The 13,477-nt window shown below is 42.3% G+C and overlaps 1 protein-coding gene across 1 annotated transcript in view; it reads right to left on the bottom strand.

Moving 5' to 3' along the window:
* Positions 1–13,477, bottom strand: part of LOC118795654 (BMP/retinoic acid-inducible neural-specific protein 3-like) — a 76,597-nt gene that overhangs the window by 29,654 nt on the left and 33,466 nt on the right. Inside the window, exon 4 of the mRNA XM_036554293.1 lies at positions 2,749–2,939. Within this exon, the coding sequence (XP_036410186.1) occupies positions 2,749–2,939 (191 nt within the window). The remainder of the gene's footprint in view (positions 1–2,748; positions 2,940–13,477) is intronic.

Below are 13,477 nucleotides of genomic sequence, written 5' to 3'. Positions count from 1 at the left end.
CCTTTTTTTCAAGAACCCCCCATCGAGGTGTGATGTGAGACACTCTAACCCTCCTACTGTGGTCCGTCTGTTGTGACTAGCAGCAGTGAACTTGAGTGGCAGCAAAAGGCGGTAAGTCGGGCTCCGAATCACCAGTGCTTACTAAGCACTGTGCTAAGTGTCAGAAGCCATTCATACATTTTTACCTTTTGGCTGTGTGTGAGCTTAGTGTTACAGAAATATCCCTGATCTGAGTGGGAGCAGTCACACAGAGTATGATGTATGCCATCACCACATGGCGATATCCTTCAGTGGTTGAGAACAATAACAATCTAACATTACCATTTTGATGCGACGTGTACATCTCCATTGTAGCAAAATATTTACAGGCTTTAATATTTCCTCATTTTCACCTTTCATTGGTCCTAACTAGGCCATAACACACTATGACACTGACTTACCAGAAGCTAAAGTTTTTTTCTCACAATAGTTGCATTAGCAGTATTGGATTTCAAAGAAAAGGACAAATTATGCCCCCCTCGGTACAATTAACATTATAAAGAATGGACGTTTTGACAGTGCTCTAATGATTAGTTTATCAACCCCGGCATCTGCGAGGCTCATCTTCCTAATGATGTATTACAGCAACTACGGCTGTAAGTGCCCATCCGCTGCGGATTCTGCCGAATGGTGCAAGGGAAACGGTCCTGCTCCAGCGAATGAGGACACTGTAGAACTGGAGCACCGAGAGGAGCGCTCCAAGGTGCCACTCCCCACATCTCCGGCAATTAGGCTATTCACAGAGGGCCGTTAAAGATGGAGGAACTGGGCGAATTCCTTCAAGGGGCAGAAGCGGCAGCCGCGCTTTCCTGTCACCTCCCGGGAGTCCTTTGCGCCTTCGCCAAGCAGCCGTAACTCTCCGAGGCAGCGCCCAGCTGGGAGGAGGGAGGTGGGGGGGGGGGGGGTCTTCACAGCCCTGTTTGTTTACCCCCGATTCAGTCGCTAGTGCCCCCCCCCCCCCCAACCACAGAGACGGCAGCTTCTGGAAAACTCAAGCTGTTCAGAGTTAACATGCGGCAGGGCAGGCTGGATGAATTGGCCATGGAGCAGATGCAAGCGCCAGAGAGGCACCGGGGGACACCTCCACACGTTCTCAAGCACAGGGCTTAATTCCTGTAAATTCAATTTTTTTTCCCTCTCCTCCCCTCCCTTGTCAGGTTGTTTGGGCGGACGTGACCAGCCTCTGAATCCTCCCCCGAAGCACCGTCCATCTCACTGCCATATGGGGGGAAAATGCCTTTTGCCTTCGGATATCCAGGTGCAACGGGGCCTGCTTTAATTGCTCTGGGACCCAGAAGGGCAAGGCCAGAGCCGTAACCACTGAGCCACTCAAGGGCCCTAATTCTTCACTTTTTAGCAGTAGTGGAACATAAACAAAGATGTCTAAAACTTGCCCTTTTCTGTCTTCTGTCGGAATGTTAGTCAGAGAGGTGCTCTGTGCTCTTGTCTACTGGGTATTCGCTGTCACTGAAAGAGGCAGTCAGTGGGAGGCTTGTGCTACACACTGCCTGAACACTCAGTCGGCCAGCTGTGTTTTTAAACTTGCATTTGTAAAGTCACACTGTCACAAAGAGCTGGGCAAAGCACCAGGGAACCAAAAAAAAGGAACCACAGATCCAGTTGGGAAAAAGTGATCAACATATAATCCTAGTAAGACTGGTGTACTAACAAAAATCAATGGTAAAACAGCGCAGCAAAAATCAACACCAAATAAAAGGCGTAACAATAATAAATTACAGCAATAAAGGCTGCAGCAAGATTATGTCTGGCCATTGAGGGTTGAATTTGTTTAGTGCCGCAGAGACACGTCCAGACAGTCCTTGAATTCTTTAAGAAGTCCATTATCTGTTCATGGTTGTTGTTAATGGTGGCTGTCCCACTTTATGCCAGGCTTCCCAAGAAGCATCCACAACCTCAACAGCATCTACAGACTTATAATATGCTAGACAAAGCTGCCCCTCTATTGGTCATACACTAGTGAGAAAACATGGTTATGTTTGCCTACATGGTCATGACAGACTGGCTCCAAGGAGAAGCCTCTCACAGCCTTCTAACAGGATCCCACCATAATACAGGCCAAGATCCACTGCTGTTTCTCACTGAGTCTACTGAGCAATACTGCCTGAGCTGGCTGGGTGCAAGATGGCAGTGCTCGTGTGACAAGATTCCTTGTACTGCCACATAAAGCAATAACTACTGGTTTTCTGATCCGTATCTGATATGTGTGAAAAGCAATTTTGGAAATAAGTTCACTTCTAATACTCTAATTTTATATATTAATAATCAATAGCACTAGATATACAAGTGTGTTCCTCTTGAAGTTGCTGCTACTGTGTAATGTATTTAGTGTATCTTGCTATAATGGCCTTGTAAATCACACTGGGTAAGAACATTTGCTAAACAAACAATTAAACAGAATAGAAGTAATACAGAAATAAAACATTTACCACGCTGGCGTTGAGGTTAGCAATGGTGTGTTCATTACTGTAATAATGAAGGTGTCAGTCTGTTTTAGTTGCTTTTTTGAAGATTATCATTTGTGTATCAGTTACGTACAGGCAGAGGTGCCTCACTGAGTGTAGCTTAGTGGTCTGTGCCGCACTATGTGTAGGTCACTTGGCTGTCCACATGCTTCACTGTGTGAGAGTTACCTGTCCTGCCCATGTAGGTGCCCATGTGGGTGCAGATGCTTCGCTGCGGGCCAGTTACCTTGATGGCAGACGTGGCTATCTGCAGGTGGTGCAGTCTCCTCAGCGTGCTCTCCCGGTCTATGAAGTAGGAGGCGGCCAGCTGGTGAAGCGTCTCCAGGGTCGTCACGGAGCTGTTGGCCCCGCCTTCCTTCCCCCCACCGTCCCGGCTCAGCTTCCTCTTGTTCACGAAGATGGTCAGAGACTCCTCTCCTGGGGGTGAGGGCAAGGCCAAGCGTCAGCCTGTTTACCAGACCGAAGCCACACCGACACAATCTGCTTTCTCATAGGACTAACTGCGACTGCTGCTCAGAACATCCCTCTGATTCTCTGGTGTTTTTGAAGTGTAAATTGGCTGACATAGGATTTGCAATGAGTGCTATATGAGTTTAAAGGCGGGAAAAAAACTTGCCTTTAATGTATTCCATAAATATCGACGCATAGATGCTCAAGTTGTGTTTGTTGTTATTCCACACGGAGTGAACCGAACGGTGAACAAAACTAAAAACTGACTGCAAGGAACATCCCTGAAATCAAATACTGCTGTATCTTTAAATACTCATTTCTGCTTTCTACACAGTTCTCCTCTGATCTGGTCGTGGCTCTGGTTCACAGCATGACCAAAATTACACTGGGGTATTAAGAGGAGAACATGCCTAAAAACAGGCTTCCTGCCTGCTCCATGCTGTTTAAGTGTGTGTCACAGTGGACCAGCCTCATCGCTACATCAGGTTAATCTGATATTTATAGACGGGAAAACTACTTGCAACGGCTGGGTAATCCGCACTCATCTCCCACATTACTTACATCCGTCATCTATACTACACTCCACATGGTAAATGTTCCTATGCCAGACTGAATCACAGCTGCACCTCATCACTAAAGCCCATCTCACTGACTCCCTGGTGAAAGTGATCCTAATGTCTCCGCGAGGTTTATCACTTGCATTTTAATAATAAATGCCATCAATAAAAGTATATGGAGAACAAATCTGACGATTTGGAAAACAGCCTAGGAAGCAGCACCGTGAAAGACATTAGTGCGCGTATTGAGCAAAGCATCAATTCATCTACATCCATTCCATACAAATCTTGTGATAGATGAAACTTGATAAATCTTGATAAATCTTGCCATCAACTGATATAAAACTGAAGCCAACATTTAGGTGGAATTTTGGTAAAATTAATAGATCATCAGATGACATTATAAGAACATGGCAAAAACATGTGAGTTTTTTTTCCTTCGAATTTATCTTTAAGGAAAAAAACCTAAATCATAAACACTAAAGGTCAAAAGAAGGCAGAGATAAAGAAATGGAAGACACATGCTTAGAATCAGGAAAAAGTGAAGCATTATAATAGATGTCAGTTAACAATTTTCATATCCCCAGTAGAGGGGTGTGAAAAACTTTCAAAGCTGATAAAAGGCTACAGAAGTTTAAGTTTTTAAATGTACATCCGACATGTAAGCTCTCCCCTCTGTTTCAGGAGTTGTTCTGGATTGTTTCTGTCATTTCTGCTTTGAAACTGTGTTAAATGAGAAAGTTTAGCTATTAGTCTACATTTCCCCATTTGCTTTGAAACTGTGTTTAATTAGAAAGTTTAGATTTTAGTCTGCATGTTCCTTTTTTGCTTTGAAACTGTCCTTAATTAGGAAGTTTATGTATGAGACTGCACGGCCCTTCTTGCTTTGAAAATGAGCGTAATTATCAAGTTTAGATATTAGTCTGCATGTTGCGCTCTGCATATTTTACACTGGACCTGAGTTCAAGCCCTAAAGTCTCTTACCCTGTACACCTGGAAACTCAAGCCCACATCCTGCTGAATCTTTCACTCAGCACTTAAGTGGGAATTGAGCCCATGATGTGCAGTAGATTCTCATTTTACAGAAACCTCATTACCAGGACTTCATCACTGGAAGCAACACAGATTTCAATCTGCTCAGATTCCCTATGGTTTTAGGGAAAGGGTGCGAACAAGAGAAGAAACCTACTTATAATATATTTATCCAAAATGCATTCCAAGCTGAGACTAAATTATTTGTGTTGGGGGTACTCATTATTTTTCAATGGGAGCTCTGTGTTCTAGCACTAGGCATCCTCCATGTACCAATACAGAAAAATGAGTTTTATTTCCAGAAACTTCCACCCTGTTACTGGGGAATCAGAGAAAATGTCACAGTTACAGGAAAAAAAGTCTTGTTGTGGTTGGCAAATTATTTTACACAGAGAAAAGGGGGATTAGACTGATCTGTAGCCAGCTCACCAGATACAGACAGAATGGATTGATGGTTTTGAAGAGAGAGCTGAAAGGTGAGGCAGTTTTCTAATTCCAGAAAAATGGAATGAAGTGATTTATTACCTCAGCAAACATTGTGGCAGCAGTACAGTGGCAGAGATAGATGAAATGAACAGGATAGTCTAGCCATATGTTGTTTGCTTACAGGCTTGTTAATACCAAAGACTCTTCTTTTGAACAAGGTCACTGGAATGTAAAACATTTAGACTTAATGATATTATCATAGATCATAAAATTGAAATGATCTTTTTAAAAGAAAGTTGGCTCAGCATAGATGGTGCAGTCTCTCTCATAGAGGGCTCCTCCCTCCTTTTTTGCATGGAATGAAGGAAGATGGAGGAGGTGGTTTATTAGCAAGTATTTATGCACATATTTTAAAACACAAAAAATCTCTCAGGCATTTCTTGGGCTTTGAATATCTTGCCTTACTACTTCAACGAGAAACTCCTGTTCTTTCAATTACTGTTTATTGCCCACCTAAACAAAGCATGCTGCTTTTTCCCAAACTCATTTCTGTCTGTTGTAACAACTGATTCTGGCAGAGCTACTTTGAATGAAAATTCTAAGCTGCATGTTGGCAATGGACAAGATTCCAAGACCATAGTCTTTATGAACCTTTTGTACTCTCTTTATTTCAATCAACATGGTATTACGCTGACGCATAACAAAGGGCCCACTCACTGCAGCACCTAATCCCCTCTCCTGTGACAAACTAATGGATAGTTGTAAATGTACTCGTAAAACACTAGATATCATGGCTCCAGAGAAAATTAAGAAAGTTCCTCAAAAGGCCCCAGGGAAGAGTAAAGAATTTAGTCTTAAAAGGAACGGTCCCACAGCTGAATGTAAATGGAGAAAACAGAACTGCCGATCCATTATGCCATGCTTAAAGAATGACTTGAAAGCTACAACAAAACAATAAAAATTCACGACAGACTTACTTTTCTTACTTTTCTAAAAGTTATTGAAAATAATGATAACGCAAAAAGTCTGTTATTAGCAAATGATGGTCTATTTAATCCAGCTCTGGCAAATGCTTTTGAAAATTTTTCCCCATCCAAATGTGAGGGTTTTGCGGCACACACACTTGGAAGGGGAGCCAGAACATAATGGGTGCAAACTCAGTGTTAGATATTCAAAGCTCTTTGGTTGACACTGTCACGAATCTTTATGCTGTGGATTCAATCAGTTTTGGTCTAGCTACTGAAAGAGCAAGCAATAAAATTGAAAAAATAACATTGCATTATAATCGCACACCTTTTTAGTTGCTTTTTGAGTGGATTTTTAGGTTTTACAAGGCTGTTAATTTTCCGGTTACACCACACTGAACTGCACTGTACTGTTCTGCGAGGGTCACTGAGCTACACTGCACAATCTCAGAGAAAATGGTTAATGTTTGGAAAGACACAATTTAAATGCTGAAACATAATCTCCAGGAGACTAGCACAACTGTCTGGAGCTCCCCATTTCTGTGATCTCTGAACCCAATCGCTCAAAAAGACTGATTCCTATCCTATTCCTCAGAGGTGAGGATTGTGTTGATCCGCACAGGTGCTGCTGAATTTGTGTCAAAGTTTGATCCCATGAACTGGGACAGGTTATTCCATCTGAGAGGGCAGGATAAAGGAAATTCTGCATTTCCTCCTCCAAACAATTTATTTCAAAGTAAAGGTATACCTTTTGGCATGAGGAATACACCTGCCACTTTCCAAAGGATTATTGATCAGGTTTACTGCACTCTCAGTAACTACATCACGTACACTGATGGCACTGTAGCGTACCACGACAGTTAGCGGAACATGTTGGGCATATCTGCAGCTTCTTTGAAATATTAGAGGCTGCTGAGCTGGTGATAAACCTCCCGGAAGGTGAAATAGATCAAAGATCAAACACACGAGGCATCAGAATGATCAGAATGCTAAGGCCTCCGTCTGCTCGGATTCAGCCCTTTGCTAACCTGCCAGTCCCCTAGTAATAGCAGGAAGCTGCTGGCTGTGCTTTGTGTGTGTGTGTGTGTGTGTGTGGTTTTAAGCTTTTGCCTCCCCCCTACTCCCCTAACTTCCCTATACTCACTGAACCTCCGACTGCTCTATTGATGAAAGTTGTCAGGTTCCAGAGGATAGAACCCTGTCAGGTGGGTTTCACTGATTACAGGCTGTCTTGATGACAGGGACACAGGGGTAGGAGCTGTGCAGCCACAAGCGATGCCTCTAGGGTAGAAAAAGCATAGTGTATTACTTCCAGAATCTGGATTAACGTCCAAAATCATGCTCGGCAGCGGAGAAGGATGCCTCGGGTCTGCCGTTAGCCCTCCAGCACTTTGTAACATATGCTTCATCGGGGAGTGCCATTGCAAATATTTACCCTTAACAACTCCTCAAAATACATCCCTTGTGCTTTTGGATAAGTTTAAAACTGGGAATCTATGGGACTATTTCATTCAAGTTTTGCACCGCAGTCTTACAATTCATAACCTTATGACTAGGAAAAAACAACACACATACATTTTTCATCCCCCTAATTTAAAAGCAACAACAACCACAAAATAAATGGCAGAATAAAATGTGCTGGACAATTTAATCTGCTTAATTTTTGGTTTAAAATATTACACTTTATACTTAATAGCATGGCAGAGAGCACGATATTGTGATATTGTTTACAAATAATACATTTTCAGAAAAACAGGAGGGTCAACAATTAGTATAAAGGTTGTAATAAACAGGATTCAGTACAGTTGTGTTGCTACACACACACACATACACACACACACACACACACACACGCAGGTATCACAGAAGTGAGAACACCATCTGTGTGTCTTCAACAACAGAGCTTCCTCAGAGTCCCACATCATATGGTCTCTAGAGTTATACTCCTGCTGAGTAGAATTGGAGCCATCCAGTGTCTTTCCTACTAACTGTGTTGTCAGTAATTCAGACACACAACACACACATCAGTGCTCACTGATCACACCCACATACATTAACAGCTTGATCTATTCATTTTTCACTTGTTAACTGCTTATGAAAAACACATATAGACTTTGTATGTATTCCAAGCCACGTTTCAACAGTTTTACAATGGTAACTACTTATGAATATAAATTTGAGATCATAAAAGGTCAGCTTAATAAGTATGAATTTATAATGTTAAGTATGGTGTAAATCTATGCAATAGAACCAACAGTATGAATTCTCTTTTGTAGTCCACACTTATTTGAAATATGGCTGATTAAAAATAATTAAGGCAAAGGGACAGACATGCCCTCTGCATTAAAAGTTTATCAGTACAGATTTGTAATGGTGGCATTGACCTGTACAGATAGTGGAAAAATACTGTGACTAAGGGCTGATAGTCTTCTCAGATAATCTTTTAAATGGTATTGGAGAACATCTGACTCCTCAGCAATAGTTCCACCCGGACCCCTTGTCTGATTTTTTTGTCTGTACAACACTGCTTTCGAAGCTGTGTGTCGGAAAGGACGGCCGTGCAAGTATTGTTTTCAGCTAATTAAAAATTCATCACTTCCAGTATTGATTTTTGTCTGAAACATCAAGTCTGGCAAGCGATACAAATAAGTATTAGCCTCTCCACAGCAAACACATGCAAGTGGGTGTTTGAGCGCGCGCACACACACACACACACATGCACACACACACACACGAGAAGCTCAGCTGAAGTCAGTACAATTGTAAGTGAAGGCACCAGCAACTTGTGCTTCTCCTGAAAACCGGCAGGATAAAACATTCCCCCCCCTAAAAATTCAGCTGGTGGGAAGAGGGCGAATTTGCAAAGTCACTCAGTTATATTTCCTGCGTCAAACTCAACCTCATCTATTTTCATAATCTGGAGGCAGATATAAAAAAAAGAAAAAAAAATCGCCCATCAAAATGATTATCCCTGCTGCTGTCTTTCAGGCAGACTGCGAGACAGTCATTCGCACTCGACTCATTGAAGAACTGTTTTGTTCTTTCGTGCCGCTGTCCTCTTTATTTTGCTTGAGAGGCCCGTTTTGCGCGGGGATGTTGGGGGAGATGCAGATGAGCACGGGTGTCACAGTGGATGTGTCGCTCGCGCGCTGACACGGGCAGCTGCGTGGAGTTGCGAGGCTGCGGGCCCTCCCAGACGCACGGGCTCCCCGGCCCTCCGCAGCCACTTCAAACAGCGGGAAACAGACGTGAGAAAAAAAAACGCTACACTGCGAAACATCACAAAATCCCTGATGAGTGAGCGCTGAGAGAAAAATTTGATTGGAAGTTTTAACCGGCATATGCCAGCAGGATGCATGAAGACCGGTTGCTACTGTAGCTGCCGCACTATTTCTGATGACCCTGTTGCCCAAACTGATATTCCATTGGTAACAGACAGAACAAAATGCATTTTGATGTTCCACTTGTGCGTGTAAATGTGCAATGAGATGAGTACAGAACTTTCTGGGGGTAGTCTCTGATATTGTCCCCTGTGTGGGTATTTAGACATATAGCAGAACACCCAGTTACTACCAGAGCAGACCAGTGGTAATAAAAAGACAGACTGTTCACTGGGGCAGTGTGAGGAATGCTCTGATCTTCAGTCTGTAGGAGTGAAATTTGAGTCTTTTTGGGTCCACATGTTGCAAATAAGCTTATGCAATACTGGTGAAGTACAGCCCAGTCATGCCACTCTCCTGAAAAAACGTTTTCTGTTTTCCTCCTCAGGGTTGCTCCAATATTTCCACAAGATTGATGGCTGTCTTGCCTCCTCCTCCTGATGATTGCGATATGGCACAATACCAATATAGAGAGACAGAGACCACACATGTAAGCATTCCCCAAATAAGACATAAAAATAACAGACCCCTGTAATGTTGCCATGATACTGCAATGGGAATGCGGTATGGAAAGAGGTCCATGTGAACAAATCCCTTTTTCAACAAAACAGGACTTCGCCATAATGGTATTGTCATGCTGTTCTGGCACACAGATTCCTGACTCTCCTGTGAAATTCTAATTTGGCAGCTGCTAGAATGTCTTAAAGGTGTGAAAACATCGCTGGCCTGAGGACCCGCATCCACTCCCCCACATCGAAGCTTGACATTCTGACAGCACAATGGTTATCCCGGTCAGGAACCCTGCCTAATCCAGGAACTGTAGACCGGGGCACAGACGCTCCGCTCCGCTCCCGTGCCTCAGCAAAAATCAATGCGGCAGCCCGTCTGCCCCCCCCCCCCCCCCCCCCTCCGTGTCTCACCCGCACGCGTCCTGACGGGACGGCTTTATCGCTGTCAGTCAGAGACCCGGGCTGCGAGGCTGTGCCTCCGCTCTGCGGCCTTTGTTAGCTGGCGCCGGTGCTCCGAAAAGGAAGCCCCGCCCGAGAGGAGCCCCGCTGTCGGGCGGAGATTATGACACCGCGTGACATTGTGTCAAGGGCAGGCGCTGATCGGCCGCAGCGCGGACAGCTCCTCCGCCGCTAATGGCGCATCTCCAGACATGTCAGTCTGAGGTTCGTTCCATCATCTGTCGTAACACTACCGCGTGCTGTTTTCTCCTGGGCTCTTGGCTTACTAATATTGCTCGTCATTGAGGGTAATAATAATACTACTAGTACTAATACAAATAATAATAAAAATCGAATTCATTTATATAGCACCTTTCCTACCATAAAGTGCAGCCCAATGTGCTTCACAGACAGGCAAACATTAAGACAGAGAGTTTTTAAAACAGTGAATCTGAGAAAAAAATAGAGAACGCTGACCATCTATAAATAAGACATAAAATAACAAAAAAGTAAAATAAAATAGTTCAGAAGTATTTGCAATAAGAATGCATCCATCAGGTAAAACCAAAATGGAGGAGGAAACAAATAATAATCATAAATCATTTAAAGACATCAGCTAAAAACAAAACATAAAAAAGTAGGATTTGCTGACAAAAGCTGTCTTTTTGGGAAGTTTCACAGTCATTTTTTAACCATGATGTATGCATTATTTGAACTTAGGTTTGTCTCACTGGGATAAATCCCCTCTAGCTCTGAATTTCCCATACACCCAAGCTCTTGCCAAAGGTGAACTCCTCAAACACACACTACGTCAAGAACTCAACTACTGCAGTTGGCGGGAGACTACTATATTTATTAAGGTGAGCGCTATCACAGCATTTGAACATGTATTAACAGCCCTGTAAGCAAACAACATATGGCTAGACTATGCCATTCTCTATCTATCCATCTATCTCTGCCACTGTACTGCTGCCACAATGTTTGCTGAGGTAATAAATCACTTCATTCCATTTTTCTGGAATTAAAAAACTGCCTCACCTTTCAGCTCTCTCTTCAAAACCATCAATCCATTCTGTTTGTGTCTGGCAAACCAGCTACATGTCAGACGTATCCATTTTGTCCCTCCTCTTCTCTGTGTGAAATAATTTTCTGACCACAACAACAGATTTTTTTTTCCTGTCACTGTAATTTGTTCTCTGATTCCCCTGTAACAGGGTGGAAGTTTCTGTAAATAAAGCGTTATTTTTGTACTCTGTTGCATATTAATTGGTTTCACTTGCCTTGCTTGAACCAGGAACAGAGACAGGTGGTGGCTCTGACATATCAGTCATGGCAGAATGAAGCTGCTGCAGCTCATACACTCAGGTCTCCACTAACGTAACTAAATAATTAAGCAGATTGGTCCTTTCTGATGTATGCATTCATGCTCCTAAAGTTCTTCTGTTTGTCTTTATTTTATTGATTCCTGGATTCATTTGATGTGAATCATACAAACAAAAATCCTGCAAAACAAGGTTTTGAGCATATAATCTTTAGATGACAAAGCCAGTTTTTCTTCATCCACCACTCTAATAACCACGCCGTGTGTAAAACAGTTTATTAAACATTTTATGAAAATGAGCACCTTGATTTCCTAAAACAAGGTGGTGCAGTCTTTGCTACTTGAAATTAATTGTTCTTCTGCAATGTCACAAGTCTTGCCTAATGATTTTGTAGTGTTTAATTTTCCATTCAAGTGTAAAGCCGGATCCCAGAATGCCACAATGGTAAATATTGCACAGTGTAAGCCTGTCTTAAGCTGATTTGTGTCTTGCTGTGTGAAATTTAAATCTACATTAATTTTAGCGGGGTGCTATTTCTGTGCCATCTCTCTGACTTTGGATGGGAGAGGGGAGGAAAACAGTACCCAGTCAACCTCAGCAGTGTATTCCTGGGGACAGGAGGCAGACAGAATGGAAGTGAGAAGGATTATATTTGGTTTTGAGTTCAAATAGATGAAATATGAACGTATCAGTGTCAGTCGGCGCCTCCTGAATTGGAAGAGGCGGGTAAAAGCACAGAGCTAGAAGTGGCAAGCCCCCCATGCTCTCCCCGCCTTCTTATTTCCATATTCTAATAAAATATTGTATTCAGCAAAAGGCCATGCATAATATGCAGAGTATCAAATCTACTTTGTCAGCTTTGGGTGCACATTTTTCATCCATATATTATCCAAACCACAAAATCTTACAAGAACAAATGACCTACATCTTCATAAGGTCTATAGCAGATGTAACTGTAAGCTGTGATATCATCATTTGAAGCATATAAGAAAAAAAAATCATAGCCTTGAACAAAACACTTCATTAATCATCTAACACTGTCACAGACTTACAACCTAAAATCTTTTGCCATGAATATACCACAAATATATAAAAAAAATATCATAAGATGAAAACAGGTAAAAGCGAATACAGAGTAGCTAGCTAGCTTGTACAGTAGGTACAATGCAAATAAATACAATAAAAAAATAAATACAACTTCTAGTAAAAAGCAAGGGTTTACAGTTTTACTGGGTTTACCGCAGTCACATTCCCACATGGCTCATAATGAAGTCAAAATATCTCTAACTAGCCACCCTGCCTGACTTCTGAACTGCCATGCTATTATTGGATGCTTCCCCAAATTTCACTTGTCCAACTCAACTCAAAAAAAAAATGTGTGATACAATTACAACCAATCAATTATATTACAGTTTCTTTTAGAATATAAGAGAGTCAACAAGGAGAACAGGAAATTCAGCCCAGCTAGGCTGGTCTTCTTTTATTTATATTATTTAGTACTGTATCAAGCCAGGTCTTGAGCAATCTCTGCTTCCATTAAAATCCTGGTAAATTATTTGGCGCATTGGAAGAATAAACTGATGAAGACACATATTGAATTGAATGGTGTTGCAAGAGGACAATACAATAAACAGCTACTTTGAACTTGACTTGAAAATCTGTTTGCTAGTTTAACAGCTGATCATATGAAAACATCCAAGCTATCTATCTCCCCTCCTATGCTAGCTAGCAAGACCCTGAAGCATAGATCCCACTCAAGGATTGAGCCACACTGACCCACAGGGCTACACATGCAATTCACTTACCAACTTCAGCTGATTTTGTAGAAGGCAGCAAGGTAAATGACTGGGTACCTAGCTAACATTAGATAAGATAG

The sequence above is a fragment of the Megalops cyprinoides genome, chromosome 20 (assembly GCF_013368585.1).
Source record: "Megalops cyprinoides isolate fMegCyp1 chromosome 20, fMegCyp1.pri, whole genome shotgun sequence".
Classification (NCBI taxonomy): Eukaryota; Metazoa; Chordata; class Actinopteri; order Elopiformes; family Megalopidae; genus Megalops; species Megalops cyprinoides.
This window is presented reverse-complemented; position numbering and strand designations above follow the sequence as displayed.